Source organism: Odontomachus brunneus, unplaced genomic scaffold (genome assembly GCF_010583005.1).
Source record: "Odontomachus brunneus isolate Ranch 3 - 2012 unplaced genomic scaffold, Obru_v1 Obru_scaffold_017, whole genome shotgun sequence".
In the NCBI taxonomy this organism is placed as follows: Eukaryota; Metazoa; Arthropoda; class Insecta; order Hymenoptera; family Formicidae; genus Odontomachus; species Odontomachus brunneus.
In genome coordinates, this window is record NW_022639467.1 from 2,737,962 (window position 1) to 2,759,765 (window position 21,804).

The following is a 21,804-nucleotide window of genomic DNA, read 5'->3' on the forward strand; positions in this document are numbered from 1 at the left end:
AACCAATGCTTAATGCTTCTAGAGCTTGCTTTGTCCAAAAGTATATCTTCAACATCCTCAATGTTTACACTTCTTGTATCTGAATATGTCAGAAACAGAAGAAATAATACATCTGATGCATCTGCTACACTTTTGAATGTCACAGTGTTGACTCACACAGCTCAAAATGGACTAGGAATTTTCCAGTTGCTCGAACGTGCCTTGAATGTAACCAAAGTAAAATGGACTGAGTTATTGGAACTTTCTAATTTAAATTTAACAGCTGATAGTTGGGATTTAATAAAAAAATTTAAATTAACTTACCATAATGAGAACAATCCACAGTATGGATTCAACTGGGCCAGAATTATAAATGATAGATATTTGAGAGGTTATTCACCTAAAGAAATGCTGCCACTTGCTGGAATTTTAGCTGGAATAATAGAACAGCAAGAAGGACAAGGGATTTGGAATGCTGTGTGGGTTAAAGGAAGGAAAGAATGGCTTTCAGACATGAGGATTTATGGAAAAGCTTTGTATGAAACTGTCAATAAAAAAGCAGATGGACCTTCCCCGTGCAAGTAAGATTTAATGATTAGTTAGCTGCTTTTCTATTCTCAAGTTTTAATTCGAACTTTAATGAGCTGCACCTTTGATAAAAGTAAGAGATAGTTCAAAAACATTTTAAAATCTTTAATTTTCAGGTAAAACAAGTTATTATTTTGTTGTTTTTCGGTTAGAGGTATATTAAGTTGACGATCGTTCAAGATTCAATTTCACCTTATAGTTGAATTTTTATATCGAAAGTTTATTAAAAATATAACACTTGTATTTTAAAAAGAAAGTTTTAAGTTTTCTCTTTGTTACCAAACGAATATTATATGTCAAATTATTTGCTTACTATGATCAAAATGAAAATGTTATGATTTCAATGTGTCAAGAAACGATCCTTTGATTTGTGTTTATTTACTGTATTATTATCTTTATTAATATTGAAGATTATCAAGTTTTTAGTTTCAAATGATTAATAAACTGTATTCATTGTATTTTTGCGACTGTTAGCTGTTATTACATTTGTACAGATAACAGTGGATTTATTTTCTATTACTGAACTAGTGTACACACACTTTCGATAGTTAAAAAGAGACATATAGATAAAATTTGATGGAAGAAAGATAGAGAACTAGTGTAGCCAGTTCAGCAATAGAAAACAGACCCAGTGAGTTACTTCCTACACTTAAAACGAGTATATTTCTTGTTCTTTTTCATAGTATTTTATCTTTCGACGCGCTTTGTTACATTATTTTTTATTTATTTATTTTACATCCAGCGTGTGAGAGAAATGAGAAAACCTAAGGACGCAGACTAATCGTTCGTCATTGCATTCATCGAGTTTCGCATCTGTCGCATTTATATCGTTTTTGCGGGACGTTACATAAGATCTGTTCGTTTTCGAACAACTTCTGCACTAGTGCAGTAAGTTGGAGTGAAATAGGAGTATACTTTCTTTCACTCCAACTTATCGCACTGATTCAAAGTTCTTCGAACAGACCCGCAACCATCATCGAAGCGTTCTACAACGTTTAAACGTTGGAACAAAATGCGCGGGAATGCACGTGCACGACGAGGATATCTTGCGTAGAGCCGGCGCATGTCACTTGGCCGATTATGTTATCACCTCCTCGAGCTCTGCGTCGATAAAATACGTCACGAGTTGTTGGTTAAAGCGAGGTTAACCGGAGCTCTGCATGGTACAGTGAAATAATTGCAAGTCAATTTTAACATGGTGGATATTAAGCGTATACGTCTCCCGTGGTACGTAATAATTTACCGCATAATCATCACATAATTCATGTGTCAATCTTATATGGTTGCCTCTTGAAGTCGGTCAATCGATCGGTTAGGTTGCATTAAGATGCATGCACGAAATCAGTCAAGATGTTCGATTTTGCGAATTACATTTTTATTCAGTATTACGGATGACATCACAATTGAACTTCGATATTTATGCGAATATACATACGTTCAGGAACGTATATGCATATTTATTTAATCATGTCACGAAACAGATTGCGTCAGTTGAATAAGCTTGTGTTAATTACTCCCAGTATCGAAATTTAAAAATTCCGATATGCTTTTATCATAGTATCATTAGCCAAATATTGTGTTTCAAAGTCTTAGAGATGATTTCCAGATGTTTTAAGTCCCGATTTTAGACATTGTGTTGTGTGGGAAGATTTATCCAATAATATACGCAAATCAAGTCTCTCGTTGAATTCAACAATCGTTCTGTTGTATTAAATAGTCGTTTAATTTATCAGTAAACTCTCTACCAGAGAGGAGAGAGAGGAGAGGATTGACATCATATTGTTATATACTGATCATTACTATACTGATTTTCCAGACAATGCAAAACATCATAGAAACATCATAGCATCCTGAATGCGTCCTAAATACATCCAGAGATGCGTTGTCAGAACACTTTATGTAGGACATTAGTTTAGTTTTTATTATCCTGATATCACAAATGAAAAATCGACACGATTTTTTATTTAATTGGCACAAACAATGCCAACTATAGAAAAAAAAAACTATCAAACATTTTTAAATTCAATTCGTGCATATCGGTAACTATGTTCTTGCAGATACGTGCGTACAAATTGAGTGTGGATAAATGTTGCATATGCGACAAGTGAATCCATAAAGAAACATATTCCTCGTGACGCACTATTTGCCGCTTTTATCGTATCGGATTGATGTGCGTATACAGACAGCACTTACTTCTTTGAATATATTTATACGCATTTTTCGCAATCGCGATAATATCGCCGACCTAATATAAATCGGCGATCGATTGCTGAAATCGCGAAGCGAATGAATTGGAGAAGGTTGTAGTTTCTAAGAAACAAACACTTTTTTTCTGTAATCTTTTTCTTCTTAGCTCGTGTTACATCTTCGGATCCGGGTTGAGAGCGCGTAGAAATACTATTGGTGCGTCACACGATCCGAATGCGTGTTGCGCGTATGTGTGCGTGCGTGCGTGACGCGCGTGTAAATGCGTCGGCGATGTCTTTTCTCCTTTTCTTCTTCCTTTTCTTTCTCTTTTCTCTCGAATTCGCGTGTGGCGGCATGTATCGCAGCCGTCTGTTGGACGCCGGCCTATCGCTATCGTGTCTCCTCCTATTTCTCCTTCTCTTCCTCTTCTTTTGCTCCCTCCCTGCATTCTCGTTGTCTATTTTTTGGTCGCACTCTCTTCTCCTCACTTTGTTCAGTATCAAGTTCGTGCATTAGCGCGTTCTCTCTTGATTCGCCACAACTTTCAAGCTCTCGCCCTGCGAGAACATCGGTCTTCTCTTTAGTTTACGTCCGACTACGCGATCGGTCGGTCCGTTGATTTTGGAGAGGTGATCAGTTCTTTTACCTCTTCTTCTTTCGCCTTTCTTCGATTCACTCTCTTTTACGCTGCCTCCCCTCCCTGACACTGCCGTCGTCGTCATCGTAGCCTTCTGGAATCTTTACTGCCGCATTCTGAAGTCGGCATTTTTTGGAGAACTCCGCGATATTCGTCGAGGCATATGACGAATTACACGCCGCCACGCTCGCAGAGAATCGTCCAAACTGGTAATCTCTCAGGTGCATATCAAATTCCCGGGTGTTTTATATGTCTAATACGCGTCCGAACAGCACGCACACGTTTCGCCACGTGCTAATTTGGCCGCGCGCCGCACGCAGACATTGCTCGGCTCTCAGTCGGTGGTCCGCCGTTTAAACGCTCTAGCCGCGTTTTTACACTGGGTCTCTTTGTTACGATAGCTTGTGCTCTCGTTGAGCGAAGTAACATTTCTTCAATAAGCGATCAAATTCAAGCTGATTGATTCAGATCGCCACATTCATAATAAATTGGATTAATTTAATCACTCTCGATGATATTTGAACTAGTTTGAAGTTATGCATTTTCTTTCGCGTGAAGTTTGTAATAGTATTGAGACATCGCGCGTTAAAAATGTTTTGAAAATTACATATATACTGCTAAATTCAGCATATTTTACACGTTCTGTCTGTTCTGATTTTTGCGGCAATTTAACACGAGGCAAATATGTTAACAAATAACGCGATTCATCTGCATATATGTACACTTTATATGATATAATATAAAATAACATAAAAATGTATATGTTGTGTATTAATTATGTTATTTTAACATTTAAAAATGGCGAATATGAACTCACACACAGACTAGTCAAAATAATATATTTAATGACACGGATATTTTACAAATTTAACACAAACATTTCTACATAAATCGATTTCAACACAAATACGAAATGTTTTGCAAAAGGAAAACATAAGATTCGCACAAAACTGGCCACGAGGGGACCCCATGTTAATTATACCAGGGCAGGTGCTCCGAATTTCTAAATGCGATACTGGGCTGAGCGACTTTGCGCTCCGCCCAGGATGATTGGACAAATCTGTGGTTCTGCGGTTTGTCTCAATTTCTACATTGAAATTACATTAAAAAAGAGGAAGACGTAGCGTGACAAAAGGCAGAATTTTCTCGATTTCGCCCTTCGGCATTCGAAAATCGGTTCGACGGACGGCTTGAAACCGAATTTCAATGGCTGTAGCCACTGCGTGTATATTGAGCGCGTTGTACTTCTCGACGATGAATCATCAAATTTAATCAGTTAATACGGGGTGGTCGCATTGTAAGATAGAATTCATAGATTGCGAAAGTATCACGAAAGAAAAGCCATACTCGTTATTTTGCGCGTCGATATTTTTAGGATATGATGAGATTTTCTATTGCAAGATTAACATACATTGTAAAGAATTTTGTGTTAAATTTGACAAACTTTGCATATCTTAATTTATTCATTTTAATCTTTGCGTTAATTTAACATGAAAATATCTACACGAATCGATTTTTCAACACAAATATAAAATACTTTTTACCGTGTAAAATAATGAAATTTTTAGCTATCACAAAATCATTGAAAGCGATAACATTTTATGAATTTAAGCTTTTATATTCATGTAAATTTATTTGACTATTATAAATATTTCAAAATCTTTATGAATTGGTTTTAAGAATAGGATATAGGGGAATTTCGTTTTTATTATTTCATTCAAGAATTAAGGTAAAGGTAGCCGAACACGCACTTAATTTTGGACTTTCTTATTGTTTTGGTCTTTAAATACGGATATTTAAAATTTCAACATAGAATATATTTACATACTCAATACTTGTACATATATTTTATGTAAATATTTGTGTCTAAAGACCAAAACGAAAAGAGTGCCCAGAATTAGATATATGTCCGGGCATTGATACTTTTACTTTATACTCATTATTTTCACATACACAGACAGAGTTTGCCTATTGCGGACGCAACAAAAGGATGAATTGTGAAAAATCGCAAAAATTTGCAATGGAGCATTTATAAAAGAGAACACTCCCTCCAAAATCTTGAATTTTCTCCACGATAATCCACGATTTCAAGGCAAAGTTTACAGACACAGATATGGATCACAAAAAATTGATTACAACAAAATATGAACACGTGGCGGCATTGCACCGAGGGCATGGTGGCACCCAGATAACATGCATGTATAAAAGATGCAACAAAATGTTGCATAAGATGTCTTTTAGATATCTTTTCGACATCTTTTAGACATGCATATTATCTGGGCAGTCACCCGCCATATGTCAGAACATATTCTGATAATCAATTTGTCGTTTCATCTGGACACAAGGTCAAAAAAATCTTCAGGTATGGCCGTGCATGAATGTCTTAATATATGCCGGCGCTTACTCGACGATCATGCGGCTGCGTGCGTTCGTCTTCCACACGAGCTGATGCAACAGTGTTCTCGATACGAGAATTCCTGTTGTCTCAGTCAGCTCTCGCAAGACGAATCGGAATAGAATATTCGATTTCGCACGCGACTGCGCTTTTATTTATATCGAGTGAACGAACCATTCAAGTAAGTGGAAAAAATATTTAAGTAAATAGTGTGAATAAACGTCACTTCGATTTTATATGAAAAACTTTCTTTGTGAACGTACGTGCACACTTGAATACACAAGAATACGCATTTAAAATTGTAATTCACGGTACATATTGACTGATGCGTAAAAAAAAGCGTAATGAATCGATAATACATAAAATACCGTGTGTGAATGACTCAGATGACCAAATAATATGACGTATTGAACGGTACGTATCGGCCGCTTATTAATTTTTCAACACCGAGTGTCGATAAGAGTGCAAATACTTTGTTTTGAAAGCAACATACTTTATACACTTTTTAATCTCGTTGGCTATTTTTATAATTTCGCGTGATAATTGTGCGCAATTGAAATCACGTTTATTTTCCCAGCGACATACGGTGGTATAGTGTGCTCGCGTTCACAAGGAGACCAGATATATTTTCCTTTTGTTTATTAAAAAAAAAATGAAACAAACCTGATGTAACCGGATGTATTTCTTATTTATGCGAATTTAAGATACAATCGGCTCTGTATACGTGCTCGCGAAAGCGAAATAAATTAGATTACATACTTGTAGCATAAAAGAAATAACGATAAAATGAAAGAACAATGTGAGAAATTCAATGTCTCTGTTTTTTGTTGAAAACACGCGTCTTTTCTTCTTCTTCGAAATTGATCGGTCTGTGAAAATAATCATTTCCTTTCCCCCGTTATATTAATTTATATATTTTTTTAATCACATAATTTCAAAATACATGAAATATTACTTTTTAGAGTGTATGTTTATATTATTGAAATTTGAGTCAAATAATGCAGAAATTCAACTTGAATCTACTTAGAAAGCTTCTTAGACTATGCTTCATTCATTGTCACCCTTATTTCGTGTTTTCTATTACATTTTGATGTGTATTTGCATATGTGGCGAATTCCATAAAGAGAAAAAAAATCCCTCATGTAACGATTTTTTCGCGTTTGAAATTTAGTTTTTCGCACGAAGAAGTAAAGAGAAAAATACGGGTATGCGAGGATCGAGGTACGATATCAAAGGATTATCAAGTCGTCTAGGATTCTTAAAGGTTTGATCTCGGTGTCAAGTAACGTCAAGATTAAAACACGTAAGCAAGTAGCGTGTATCGCAGAAAATACGCATGCAGATAGTGTACAAAATATTTTGCAAAGGTGAAAATGACACATAACATTAAGACGTTTTAAAGACATCATAAAGATGTCTTAAAATTTTTCTGACGTCTTAAAAAGTTATAAAAAAAAAATATATATATATATGTTATTTTAGACTTTTATAATTATATACACATTAAAAAGGAGAAATTTTATTTACTTTCGTTTATTTGCTGCAGTCAGTTGAGAATTATGATTAGATTGTGCATTCGCTCATCTATCCTGCTCAGGATTAGATATTGATGACAACTAACGGGTAATGATAATATTCGCACATCATACTTTAAATTATACTTTAAATTTAAAAACATATGCTGCCTAATAGTAATATTTGTGATAATACATGATTTAAAATTTAAATACGATGTCGAATACTATCAACATTGGCTAGTTGTTATTGATTCTAATCCTAACTCTGAGCAGAATGGATGAGCAAATCCATTGTATATTATTTCCAAGACTACCTATATGGAAGAAAGAAAATGTTTAATTGGCATTGCAATTTAAAAGCAAACTGACTAAATTATAAAACAGTTTAAACACAGTTTAATAACTTCTCTAAGATTTTGACATATTTTACGTACACGATACGCAAGAAGTCATTATTTGCCATAACAACGTGTATAAATCTCATAGTCGGTAATGTAGACAATTATATATAATCTTAAAAATATCATTTAATAGACATCATAAAGATGGTTGAATAAAGCGGAGTCTATAATGAGAACTTAAGCCATAAAACTTAAGCCTTAAAGCCTAAGAAACCGTAAGAAATTGACCAATCACTGTCGGTTATTTTCCTTATATTTAACTGTGATTGATCAATTTCTTATGATTTCAAGCTTAAAGTTTAAGTTTTATGGCTTAAGTTTTCATTGTAGATCCTGCTTAAGACGTCTTTAAGACGTGCGTGTTGTGTGGATGAAACATGAGCTGCTATTTTCGGAAGTCATAAAGATTGTGTTGAATGTGTGTGATATATTGAATATTGTATGCTGAGGAGTTTTGTAATATGAGCCAATATCGTACCGTCGTCAGCAAAGAATGTGTTGAAATCCGGTTTTAAGGGTAAGCTGGTACAGTCTACGGTTGACGTGACAGATAATGTGCTTTGTTGAACATCCTACTCTGTAGGATTACGCAACAAAATGCCAAGCAATAATATGTCAAAATACAAAATTAAATAATTATATATCGGATGTTCTATGAGATGTGTTAGGTAAGGGATATTTTTCATGGAAAAATTAACGGAAGATAAATAAATAATGTTAAATATATTCTGTTTATGTAACCTTCTTTTTTGAGAGAATCATTTTTGAAAAAGTGAAAATGTATCATTTATTGCTTTATTTCGCGCTTTTACTTTTATAAGCAGATAATCATACGCGGAAAGAATACTATATAATTCTTTTTATATAAATTATATAAATTCTTATATAAATTATATAAATTCTTATATAAATTATATAAATTCTTATATAAATTCTTTTTAATTTTAGTATGTTTCTGCACGAGAAGGATATTATAGTTGTTTTCCTTTTTCATATAGATCCTTTTTATTATATTTCTAGTAGTACAGGAAAGTAAACTGTCTATATGGTAGATGAACTGCAGTGGCGCCGTCTACCTTTGTATACTTATACATGAAGTTAAACTGAACAAAAAAGTCCTTTACTATTTTGTAAATGACCACATAGATTTTTAGATATCGCGCGTGATCATTCACCAATCTTTTTTAATTAATATCTCGACTATTATTGCGAATATCGTAAAACGATATAGGACTTTTATGTTCACCTTAATCCATTCTACATTTCCACTTAATGTGAGAAGAAAAGTGTAGAACACCATATATATATATATATATATATATTTTTTTTTTTTATATAGATACGCACGAGGGATAAATTACTAAACTATAGAATTTTGTAACTGAGGAACAGATCAGTATTCTGCAATAATTTATTATTCTTACTCGTCATATGCGCTATTTACATTTTAGGAATTGAAATGTGTCATTAAAAAATATTTATTATGCTTTTAGCGAAGTGTATTATATTGCTTTTATCCCTTATAGTAATTTATCCCTCGTGCGTGTCTATGTCAAATATATGCTGCAATTCTAAGCAAACATACGAATAAATCGTAAAATCGTAAAGTCGTAGCTTACGTATCAATCGTCTACTCATAAGTTCTTACGAGTCTTACGAGAACACGTTACGAGCTTATGATTTTGTTTAGAATTGCAATAATAGATAAATATTATTGTAGAATTTTGTAATTGAGAGCAATAGATCGACGTTCTGAAACATACACGGAAAAAACTTTACAGTAAAAATTATTTTACTATAAAATTCTTTCCATGTATCTGATCTTCAGAAGCTATCAGAATACGTGATTGAAATTTCTGGAGATCCATCGATTTGTTCATTGCTACACGCAGTCTATCTTGCACCGATGTGTGAAATCGGTCAGGTGCAGTCACAGTCAAATCGTTAAGCTGTATAAGTCTTTGAAGCCGCGTCGTCAAGTACTCATCAAGCTCGCGCATCACCGACTTTTGTGTGGCAATAGCGTCCCTCGCGTGCGCCGCGTGAACGTACAGAAGCTCGTGCTTCTGACGCGACCTCCGATCGATCTCATCTCATTTCGCACGCACAAATAGAATAAATATGTTTAACAGGTTTTTAATCGCTTACGAAAATAGTTCACGTAAGCTACTGTGATAAGATAACTTCGCTCGAGAACATGTTCCAAAGGAGACGATCGATCGTAAATGCATTGCGGAATCAACTGATAGAAAAGATTAATTTGTCAACTCTGATGTAACTTCAATGATGAAGAGATTGAAATAAATCCCGCGAGAACTGTTATACAACAATGATCCAGTTTATATGATGTACGTTTTGCGAAAAGATGAAAATTTGATGCATGATTTAAAAAGTATAAATGAGCTTCTTCGCAATCATTCCAAGAGTCAAGCGTGATCAATTTTCTTCTTTTTAAGAGTATTCATTAACAAACTTAACCTTTTAAAAAGAAAATAAAAGAGACGCACCTAATAAATGATCGTGCAACTAGTAGAAAATACAAATTGTTTTGAATTAATTTCAAACGCCCATGATTCTTTTTGTGTAGAAAAATTATGTAGGAAGGACCACTTATATTGATAATGAAAATTCAAATGATAATTTTGGATTTTGGATTTTGGAACTATAACATTTTTGCATAACTATAACTAGTTAATGGAGAGAGAGCAAAGAAAGAAATTGCACGAAAGATCTCGAAGGTCCGGCCGAAGGAAATTACCCACAATTTTTATCCACAGTTCACAAATATCTCTTACGTCGACGAAGTTAATCGGCGGTAATCATCGTCGATAACGATGACGATCGACGGCGAGGCCGGCGGGCCGGAGGACGCCGGTGACGGCTTCGTTCCGGGCACTAATGTCGCGACAATGATTTACGCGATCGATCGCGTCGAGTCGACCAGCTCCGAGGAGCCGGCTGTCGCGGCGAGCTACGTTCATCGGGCCGCCGACGACGACACTTCCGGTTTGGGCGAGACTGAGGTCAACCCCCTGCTGGCCGGTACCGACGGACAGAGCGCGACGATCGATGCGTCGATCGGCAAGCCGAGAAGAACGGACAAAGTAGTAGAGGCGCGGACAGTGCGGACGATGGACAACAACAAGAGCCAATGCCCGAGCGGGCCCGACGAGGGTGCAAACGAGCTCACCACGTCGACCAGCAGGACGACGACTGCGGGACCGCCGGACGGCGGACTGAGGGCTTGGATGATCATGGTCGGCAGCTTCGCGATCAACGGCATGCTCTTCAGCATCATCAATACCTACTCTCTCATCTATATGGAGCTGCAGAGGCGACTGACGGAGGCTGGCGAGAGTGAGGTGTCTTCTAAAGCAGGTGAGAGCTCCGTCTCCGCGGAAGGTTCGGACGACTTTGATCGCCTGATTCGCGGAATCCTCCACGAGTAGCTTCAATTTGCATATCGATTCGGGATAATCCTTTTTTTCGCTCGACCCCATGCATACTTTCTTAAAGTGAATTATTTTCCAAAAGGATTATTTCGCCGGTGATCAGTGAATATCCACTTCCTGTGGAGACACTCTCACTTTAGTACTTTGTCTTATTTCTAATTTTCATCAGTGAAAGTAAGATTTTACTACAAAATCTGTAATACACACATTCGTTACATTCAATCAAATATAACTTTCTGTGCTTGTGACGATGGAATTAACGGTTTCAGCTCGCTTTCAGCGAGTTTTTTCTGACTGCAATGCTATACTTATCACTGAATCGTTATAAGAGGAAACGGGGGATGAGCTTCACTCATCACGAGCAGCAGAGCTGTGTTGGATTGTAAAATGCTCCTTATTGGAAACAAGGAAAAAGGCGAAAAGGAAAAATTTTCTCATTTCTGTCCTTTGGACTAGTTGATAATATCGTTTTTTTTAATTGCGAGTCTTGGAGTCGTGTTTTTTAATTGCGAGTGTTGGAAATTTCAACTAAAGGTGTCACAATCGTTAAGTAGGAAAAGAGTAAACTAGGATTAAAATGATAACGTTGCACTTATTATTTTATTTAATTTTGTTTTATTAAAAGAATAGTTTCTTGTTTAACATTTTTATTGTATATTGGTAAATTATTTCTGAATATTGGAAGAGATTCCGATAAGTGGCTCTTTAGAGAGATTATCTGGCTGAAATACGTCGCATAAATCTGGAGATTTATAATCTCAAGATTGTAGATCAGTTATAGATTTAGACAGTGTTAAAGTGTTTATATAGTTGACATATCTGACGATAAAGCGCGAGCTCCTGAAATTGTTCATTTTCCAGATACACTTTGTACAAAGACGACAATGTTCTTTATCGTAATGATCTATTTGATCTCTTCCGTTCTGAGATTTCCAATTCCGTCAATAGATATTTATTGACGATACATTTATACGTACACACACATATATATAAAGGTGTCTCAGACTGTTCTCTGCAATTTTTGTAGGATCGTAAAACGGATTGAGATGAACACAAAAATTCTATACCGTTTTGCGATATTCGCAATAATAGTCGAAATATTAATTAAAGAAGATTAGTGAATGATCATGCGCGATATGGCAGATAAGCTATAGTATGCTGTTGTGGGTTTGTACATTAGGTCAAACTAAACGAAAAAGCCTTTTATTATTTTGTAAATAATTATGTAGATTTTTAGTTATTAATGAAAGAAAATTGTTACATGGTTATGCAAGATAATACACAAATCTTTAATTATTATCTAAACATCTATGTAGTCATTTGCAAAATGGCAAAGGATTTTTTTGTTCAGTTTGATCTAATGTATAAGTATACAACGACAGACGACGCCGCTACAACTCGTCTACTGTATCGTGCGTAATCATTTATCAATTTATTTATTTAATTAATATTTTTAATTAAAATTTATTGCGAATATTGCAAAACAGTATGGGAAACTTTTATGTTCACCTCAATCCGTTCTACGTTGCCACAAAAATTGCGAAGGATAGTGTGGGACACCCTGTATATTTCATGTGTCTGTCCGATATAATTTCTTGTTTATATAATCGATGAATGCGTGTTCGTGAGCATAAGAGAAACAAATTGTTATCTTTGATTATTGGTGATAATAGGCTTGCTAAAGTAGTTATTTCTGTTTTTTCGATTTACCTTCCATTAATATGCATATATTTTTTGTATATATTTTTATCTATTGGCGCTGGTTGGCAACAGTTTATCTTTACGCATTGATAATCGATATATTGAGAAAAAAAATGTTCAATATTTATAACTATAATCATGTAGATAAATAATCATTATAATTTATATCCAAAAGAACCATTTTTTTAAATTTTAGTATGCTAGTGATAACAACCTTATATACATGTTGTTTCTACCATTTTCGTGAAACAAACAAAATATTTGGTTGAAGCCAGAAATAATTATAATTTTAGTTAGACTATTTTTTTCTCAGTGTACTATTTATAGAGCTTATAAGTGAGAACTTGTTATACCCATCTTTTAGTTAAGTCACAGGTTACCGTAATAATTTTATTATCGTGCATGAATTAATTATCATGACACTGATACTTGAAAAGATTATTTAAAGATGTCAATTACGTCTATTGACATGACCTAAAAAAAACATAAATTATCAAAGCCATCTGTTGTTTTCACGTTTTTGTGCGTAACATTTAATTGGTCACAATAGCTTTAATATCGTAAAGACGTAAACTATTTTTTAATAACAACTGATTTTAACTTTTTTTGTACTAACCGTAAAAGTGAAGCGACTATTTTTGTCATTACAACAACCTAACAAAGTAATTATATAATTGTGTCACAATTACTTTGTAGTATTACATTTTATCTAATATTCGAAATTAAAATCAACTTTAATCAACTTTAATGTATGTATAAATAAACATTACACAATTCGCGTGATATCAGTAAATAGTAACAACGCTATCTAATCAATACGTTGTCGATCACTTCACGTGGTCCACGTAAATTCATTGTTATAATTTTTGTGATTTTTTACATTGTAAAGTTAAAACTCCACCAAAACAAACTCTGTTTGAGAATGTGATTTTGCCTAAGGCTTAATTTGTCTTTCTTCCTCTAGTCACCTGTAATCTCGTAAATGATCGATCCGCACATATTTTATTAAGTAAAACAAAATATTATCTTTTTACCCAATAATTCATCATTAAAATTACGATCATGATTGAAATAATGTGTATTAATTCAGATCACATTCACAATAATAATGCGCACGCGACGATTGATAATGTTCATATTCTATCAGTGGATATTTAACGATTATTATGTCTCATAATTATATCGTACCGAAAGTTTTCGACAGCACGGATATTTGAGAGAATCTTGAGCACATTTTGTATGCGAACATACATGTCTGTTCTTTGTAACTGAACTAGTGCACACTTTCGGAATTTAAAAAGAAACAGATATATATAGCTATGATGTGATGTAAAAGAGAGAGAAAAGGAATTAGTGCAAGCTAGTGCAGCCAGTTCAGCTACAAAGAACAGGTCAATAGTTCGGTGAACTTTATTATCTGAATATTTCCAAAAGAATCGCCTTTCTATTTCGATAACAATATCTAGCTCGCTGTGACGTCTTTTGTTACAGATTATGCGTTCGCATTCTCTCTCCGTTCGGCAAAATGTTTGCATTAGATCGGTCGAAACGTTGGTTCGTTCGTACTTTCAACATAAACTACTATCATAATGAAATGAAAAAAAACATTAGTGAACTTTCTTGTTAAGTATAGATCAAGATATGCCCGCATACGAGATATACTCGAATTAGATAAGCGCACATGTCAAATTTCGACAAGATATAGATTAGATATTGATTAAATTAATTACTACGACGAATTTATATTTCTTTAGCAATACATTTTAAACGTATCTCGTCTATGTTATTAAGAAAAAAAAATATTTACTCGATGAGTACTAATACCATATATTTTTATTCATACTGCACTAAATAAAATATTTTTTTCAAGTAAAAAATATATATGTTCTTCTAAAACCTTAGTCTTTCACGAAAGTAATCGTTTATTCTATTGGAATAAAAAAATTTTAGTTTAAATAAACAAATAAATTGTTTACATGAGCGGCGCCTTTAAATACTAAGTATTTAAATTGGTCGACAATTAGACAGTCGTTTACAGTGATAAAGGTTAATTTGCGCTACTTGCTGATACCGCTCGCCCAATTATAACAAAGAAACCCACAATAGTGCCCTCCTCCAATTTTAATGAGCTTTAGATATGTTGTAGTCGAATTATAAAAATAAGGCACACGCATTTCTTTTTTTTCTTTTACAAGCGTTCATACACGGATGTAGAGGGTGAGAAGTTCGGACTGTTTCCAAGTAAATGGCTTCAAAATGTTTGCTATTCTCGTGAGAAGAAATGCAAGTCATAAATTGTCGACCTAGATACACGCTGTTATTCGACAACATACGCGACTGATTAGTCGCCGCGATCATTAATTGACGTAATTGTTTGTTTGTCTATAATTGACATGTACACATTTGCTGTCTTCAGCATTGTTGCTGTAATTATTCTTGATAGAATAATGATGTCGCCTAATAAATTTTGATAATCGATTAGCTGCTTCCAATTCGGGTCACAATTAATTGTCCCGAAATTATCTTAAATCTTTCGTCATATTTTAATATTTTATCCATCGCGCCAAGTTGTTGAAATTGTAAAATTATTTTAGCCTTGGTGGGTTCGCTGACTATCGGAACTACATTCTTCCTATCACCGGTCGTCGGTATACTCACAGATAAGTTCGGCATCCAAATAACTACCTTCGTAGGAGGTGCGATCGCGTCCGGCGGATTGCTTCTTTCCTCGATGCTTACGGACAAGGTAATATAAACTGGGCAAAGAACAAAGTCGTCCTAATTATTCACGACTAGAGCCACATCAATCGGCAAAATCTGATAACGGGAGCTTTCAGACGTTATACACTAAGAAAAAAATACTTGAAGATGTACTTGTAGAATTTCATTTTTACTTCTGTGAAATGAACTTCCAGAAAAAATTTCTCAAGTATTTTTTCTCAGTGTACGTTATACGTATGTGTATGTAATGAATGTAAATCACATCTCGAGCATTTTTCTCAGGTAGAACTGCTCTATTTAACATATGGCGTTATGTATGGTCTCGGTGCGAGTCTCGCTTATACCCCAAGCCTGGTGATCTTGGGTCATTACTTCAAAAAATATATGGGACTAGTGAACGGCATCGTTACGGCAGGCAGTTCCATATTCACGACGCTCATCCCGTACCTGATAGAGTTTTTGCTACGGCGTTTTGGTCTGGAGGGGACGCTGAGGAGCTTGGCTGTGCTCACGGCTCTCATCATGGCTTGCGCGGTACTTTTTAAGCCGATACCAGGTATGATATTATTTCGGCAACGATTGATTTTGAACTTGATTGTTATGTAAATATTTGAGTAAACGCGGCATTTGAATTATTTGAAACCGGTTTTATCTCGTCGTTCAGTTTGATTTACCTGCTACGATATATGCGTAGAAACTATCTCATGAGAATTGAACTCAGAATTGAGTTAGAATTGCAATAATCGCTATTCGACGCTATGTAATGTTGAGGAAACATCTTCTTTCCAGTAAACAAACCGCAAGAAGACGAAAGACCGAAATCCAAGGCAAAGTTACGAAATTGCATGAAAGAAATTGTGAATGTGTCTATTTGGAAGCGGAAACGATACGTCCTATGGGCCAGTTCTATTCCTCTTGCTCTTTTTGGGTTAGTTCATTATCTACGCATCATCGTCAGTCGCTTTTTTTTATTCCCGAATAATTTCAGTTCATTCTCATTGATTTTCAAGCGAATTAACGTTCTTGCCTCGTTCTTCGCGATCTTTGCAATTACGATATCATAAAATGTGTTTTCTTATCTCCTGTTCGCGTTTATATAGATAACATCCGTCACATAGATCACAAATCCATATAGATAATCTCAATAAATTGATATAATAAAAAACTAGTTGCCATTTAATTACTTTCGTCTGCGAGATTTCTTTATTTTTGAATAATTTCTTACGACCGACAATCGACCTCGTACTCGTTAAGCATTCTTTAGAACTATATACATATGCCTATTGCATGATTATGATCGTAGGCTGCTGTTTCAGATATTTTGTCCCGTACGTTCATATAGGAAAGTTTGTGGCTATGACGTTCAAGGATGCCGATGGGAAGCTGCCGGTGATGTGCATCGGTATCACTTCCGGCATCGGTCGCTTGATTTTCGGTTATATCGCCGATCTACCGAAAGTGAATAGAATATTGTTACAGCAGGTGATTATTTAATAAATAGTTTGCATTCCAATGCACAAATAAGAAAATTTATTTGGATTAATCAAATGTCTGTTCAAGTTGGACAGTTCTGCTTATGATAAATAGTAATTAATAAGAGGCTGCGTTTTCGGCGCAGACAACAATATTGAAGAGCTAAAAAAATCTCTTCTTTTGTTCAGATATCATTTATAAGTATCGGCATTCTTACGATGCTTCTTCCGATCACCAAGTCCTTCGTCGTGCTCCTGATCATTTCCCTTGGCATGGGATTATTCGACGGATGTTTCATATCGTTACTCGGTCCTATCGCGTTTGACATTTGCGGTCGCAGTGGCGCGACTCAGGCCATCGGATTCCTCTTAGGAATGTGTTCTATACCTTTGACGGTGGGTCCACCAATCGCTGGACTCTTGTACGACTACACTGGTAATTTTCAGCACGACTTAACCATTTGCAGCGCGCGTGTCTTCTTATTCTCATGCTTTATATCGCAATTCTGTCACAGGTTCCTACGATCTACCTTTCTTCTTAGCCGGCATTCCTCCGATAGTAGGAGCATTAACAATGTTCTTGATAAGATGTGTTAAAGAGGACGACGACAACACGATGTGCGATCCTTGCCCGGAGAATCCTTCGAGTAAAGCGGATTGCCAGAATGGTTGGTAGAACAGGTACCTATATATCATCTAATCTAATCTCATTGTTTCGCTATGTTTTACGTTATAACACTGCAGCTGTGTTAGCTAGAGTTGCTAGAGCAAATAGCAGTAGAGCAGTAATACTTTCGGACTAAGTCTATCTGTTTTAGTTTATATCTTCTCCCACGCTCTGTTTCAATATGTAAATTAGTCTTGGGTTTTAGTTAGAAAAAAAGAAGGCTAACGAATATGATTTTCACGTTTGACGAATATGATGTTCACGTTTTAATAATAATATTAAGTCATAAAATTGTTTCTTGCAGTAGTTACGATGTTTATGTCCAAACTTAAATAAAAATGATCTATGCCCATTTCTTCAGTGTTAAGTTATAAAAATTTCAGCATATCAGTCTTTTTCTTCCAAGGTTTAGTACTAAAATACGTAATAAAATCGTCATGTAACTATTAATTTTCATTTGGAAAATTGCGTTTGTGTATAATAATGACTAGAAATATGTTGCTTCAGCCGTTTGCGCTTATCTGTGCTTGATGTACAACACATAATCTTTTAAAATTTTCTTTATTATTTGTTGCCTTTGCAGAAAAAGTGGGAAATAACGATTTTGTGTCGATGTTCATAACCGATGTTAAACAAGAAAGTGTGTCAGAAATTCAAGATAAATATAGGACGTTCTCCAAGAACTCGCAATTGCTTTGGCGCAATCAAGATATCAAGCAAGCCAAATTGAAGTATTGCATAACGTGCGAAAATTACAGCAAGTGCAACGTTCATCACAGGTATACAGAAAGCGTACCTTTACTCTATCAAAAGAGAAGTTCGCAATACCCAAGCACTAGTCTTTTCAAACTGATAAGGCGATCGGATTGTTCGCTGCACGACAAGAACTGCACCGGTTATTGCAGACTTTCGGAGAGTGCGCCGTTGCTTCACATAGAGACCAGCGTGTCGTGATATCTACTTACAAGCCTCACAAACGAACGATGCGATCATCGATCGATGTCTTTCACATTTTAGGTCTGTTCTTTTCGGCTACATTGTTACACTGGTGCAATATGTTAGAGTGAAACAAATATATTTTATTTCACTGTAACTTATTGCATCAATGTAACAGTGCAGTTGAAAAGAACAGATCACTTGACTAGGCGAAACAGATTTAATCGCGCTATTTTAGCACGATTTAGTTGTGTCATTATTTTCAGATAATGCTGCGATATCAATCACGTCACGTCCGTTCTTTCTGTTGATTGATTAAATGGAAATTAGGGATTATTTTCTTTTAATTTAATGACACAATTTATTCGTGTAAGGGAGAAGAACGATGTGTGATTTCTCACACAAGTGTAATTTTATATTTATTAAAGAACGAACACGTATTGGTTTTGTACATGCGGTGTCTATCATGCCGCTCTTGCGTAGCCTACAATTCATATAATTATCATTGTAATTTTTTAATATAATTATATTTTCCATGAGAAAATGTGGTCTACGACAAACTGGTAAAAAATAATGTTAAACACGCAGTAAAAAAGATGTGTGTGTGTGTGTGTGTGTGTGTGTGTGTGTGTGTGTGACTTTATATTACAGTGAAGTGAAACAATGAAGAATAGTAGTTCATTTGTTTTTATAGCTGCCTCGCAACAATATTGTCGACAAGTTTAATCACACATCAGAAAGAAAGAGCTGAATAATTTAATAATCATATGTTTTGAAATACAAGTTACTAAGAAATTAACTTCTCATGAGACAACTAGTTTAATATGATTGATAGAATTATAAATTAAAATCCTGACTAGTAATATACGATGATTTTTTCGCTTTAAAATCTCATATTATACATTTTGAAAATGAAAATCAGATTTAGAATAGAAATACAACGTGCGATGCTGTGGGCGAATCCATAGTGGACGAGGACGCAGTGGGCGAGGAACATGCGTATGGTTAAGTCCGTCTAACAGGTAGTCTGATATTGACTTTAGAAAATTAATCCGACGATACTGAGGAATTTCGGCCTCGCATTTTAGAATGGGTCAATTACTGTTGTAGCAATTTTAGCGTGTTCTATGATATGTAGCTAGTTTTGGAAAAACGTACTTACCGCGAAACGGTGAATTTTTTTCAATTATAAATCCAAGTAGCGAAGTATCGAATGTATACAAGTTCCCACAATCACCGTATTACGCGAGTAAAGTATTATCTCGTTTAGAAAGTGCCTAGTAGATTATAGCAGGACGCTGTCACAAACAACGATTGTCAAAGTGCTCTAACTTTCGCCGTGAATCGTGCAGATTTCCCTCAAAACTGCGAGGATTGGCCAGTCTTTTAACAATAAAGTCCTGAATATAAATTTGAAGAAGTAATCGTTGCTATATGAATTACGTTTTTCCAAAATCAGTCAGCTCGCGCGAGTGCGAGCGTAACGACAAATTGTATATCATCGCACGCGCGAATTTCGATGAAATCACTCTTTAGAAAATATTATTTGCGTAACTCATTTATTTTCTCTATCCTCTATCCTATATTTAGCAGCGCTAAATTACTGATCATTGATAGGCATGGAGGCGAAGAGAGTTGAATTTTTCTGATGTCTCGATGTTCGCGATAGCGCATACACCTTTGTAATTACAGGGTACAAATTGTAGCTTAGATTCGTTAGTTAAAAATTGAATGCGATTAATGATGCGATTAATTAAGTACAATTAATGATGCACAACATTTATCTCAGTATGACGATTGTCGAGTATCGAAAAGGTGAGCGACAAATGGATGTATATATCGAGAAATTATATGGGAAGATTATATAGGAATTTATTTTTTAAAAAGTTTTTCTCAAGAGAATCGATTGATTCTTGTATGGTGTCTATTATTAATTGAAATTTATCACGTATCACGCAAAATGCAATTGGTGAGCAAGATGGTGAACAAGATGGTGAGGAACAAGTTATTTAAATTAAATTTTTTCTATCACTCAGAATGAAAAAAAACTTGTAAACATGTATTTTGTTAATCTAATAATATTTTTGTATCATTAAGTTATTGTATTTCTATGATACTTATTCTACCTTTCATCAGAAAAAATCTACTATGTCTTGTATGTACAAATTTTCCATAATGCATATTAGTAATGGAAACAGTTAATAGATGTAATCAACGATTGTTTCCCAATTACATTTGTAATATGCAAATATGAGATGAAGTAGCATTTAATCAACTGTAAATTTTATCAGAGCCAATACCTCAGCTGTACATAGCATTTATATATTTCTGTAATCTTTAATTATTAGTTATAGAAATTTCATTGCAATTGTATTATATGATTATTATGCTATTGATTTGCGTTATGAACAGGGTCTGCATTTATAAAAATTATTTCAACAATCATTTCGATATTGCATGTAGATATAAATATATTTTCCATGGTGATTTGAAATAGAAACGAATTTTGCAGAGAAATAGTTTAATTTTAGATTATACAGAATGTCCTAAACACGTTCGAAATAATTCTGGGACATTTTGTCCGGAATGTCAATGCACTCGATCGTGTCGTAATACGATTAATTTAATTATTTCGTGTATGTTAACTTTTTTGAGAGTATCATTTTCTTATAAAACTAATTTTATGTAAGTAAACAATAGACAGAGAGATATATTAAATTGAGTATTTGTATATAAAAAGAAGAGCTATATATATCACGATACGATGCTCATTATTTTATGTAAAAAGTAAAAATGCCTCGTATAAAAATACATTGAAAAGTGAGGAAAATAATATCGAGTGTATTCATTTGAAAATAAACATTCGTCTAACCTGTTGTTGTATAATTTGAAAATAAAGAACCTCTTGACTTGCGGTTGAGTCACATGTTATTTGAAAATAAAATCTTTTGTATTGAGTTCCTACTTGAAAAAATAAAGATTGAAACGGTAACGGCTTGTGACTCCATCTAGTGGTACTACCAAGAACCTTAAAACGCGTGCGGGTGTCGGTCAAATATCGATAAATGTTGGTTGAAAACGGTAAGAATACATGGACGGAATCTCTCTCTCTCTCTCTCTCTCTCATAGCGTGTTCGACTGGCCCTGGGTT

The 21,804-nt window shown here is 34.7% G+C and overlaps 1 protein-coding gene across 6 annotated transcripts; it reads left to right on the forward strand.

The window, feature by feature from the left end:
* The first annotated feature begins 410 nt into the window (after positions 1-410).
* LOC116841636 (monocarboxylate transporter 10) lies at positions 411-21,170 on the forward strand. 6 transcript variants are annotated; one of them, XM_032809804.1, is made up of 11 exons: positions 411-560; positions 684-1,794; positions 9,837-10,052; positions 10,482-11,082; positions 15,452-15,603; positions 15,861-16,134; positions 16,368-16,506; positions 16,895-17,060; positions 17,240-17,486; positions 17,566-17,718; positions 18,301-21,170. In XM_032809804.1, exons 4-11 carry the CDS (start codon positions 10,539-10,541, stop codon positions 18,669-18,671), a joined length of 2,046 nt encoding a protein of 681 aa, XP_032665695.1. In that variant the 5' UTR covers positions 411-560; positions 684-1,794; positions 9,837-10,052; positions 10,482-10,538; the 3' UTR covers positions 18,672-21,170. The 6 variants fall into 6 exon arrangements, with proteins under 6 accessions (XP_032665695.1, XP_032665694.1, XP_032665696.1 ...); XM_032809803.1 differs by lacking the exon at positions 9,837-10,052; XM_032809805.1 differs by lacking the exons at positions 684-1,794; positions 9,837-10,052 and having other exon boundaries at positions 439-560.
* The last annotated feature ends 634 nt before the right edge of the window (positions 21,171-21,804 follow it).

What these genes read in the sequence shown, in the direction of transcription:
- LOC116841636 (XM_032809804.1), top strand. Translation starts at nt 10,539, where the DNA reads ATGACGATCGACGGCGAGGCCGGCGGGCCGGAGGACGCCGGTGACGGC. An exon ending in ATTCCTCTTGCTCTTTTTGG is followed by an intron (nt 16,507 to 16,894) that starts GTTAGTTCATTA and finishes CTGCTGTTTCAG; the next exon opens with ATATTTTGTCCCGTACGTTC. An exon ending in ATAGAATATTGTTACAGCAG is followed by an intron (nt 17,061 to 17,239) that starts GTGATTATTTAA and finishes TCTTTTGTTCAG; the next exon opens with ATATCATTTATAAGTATCGG.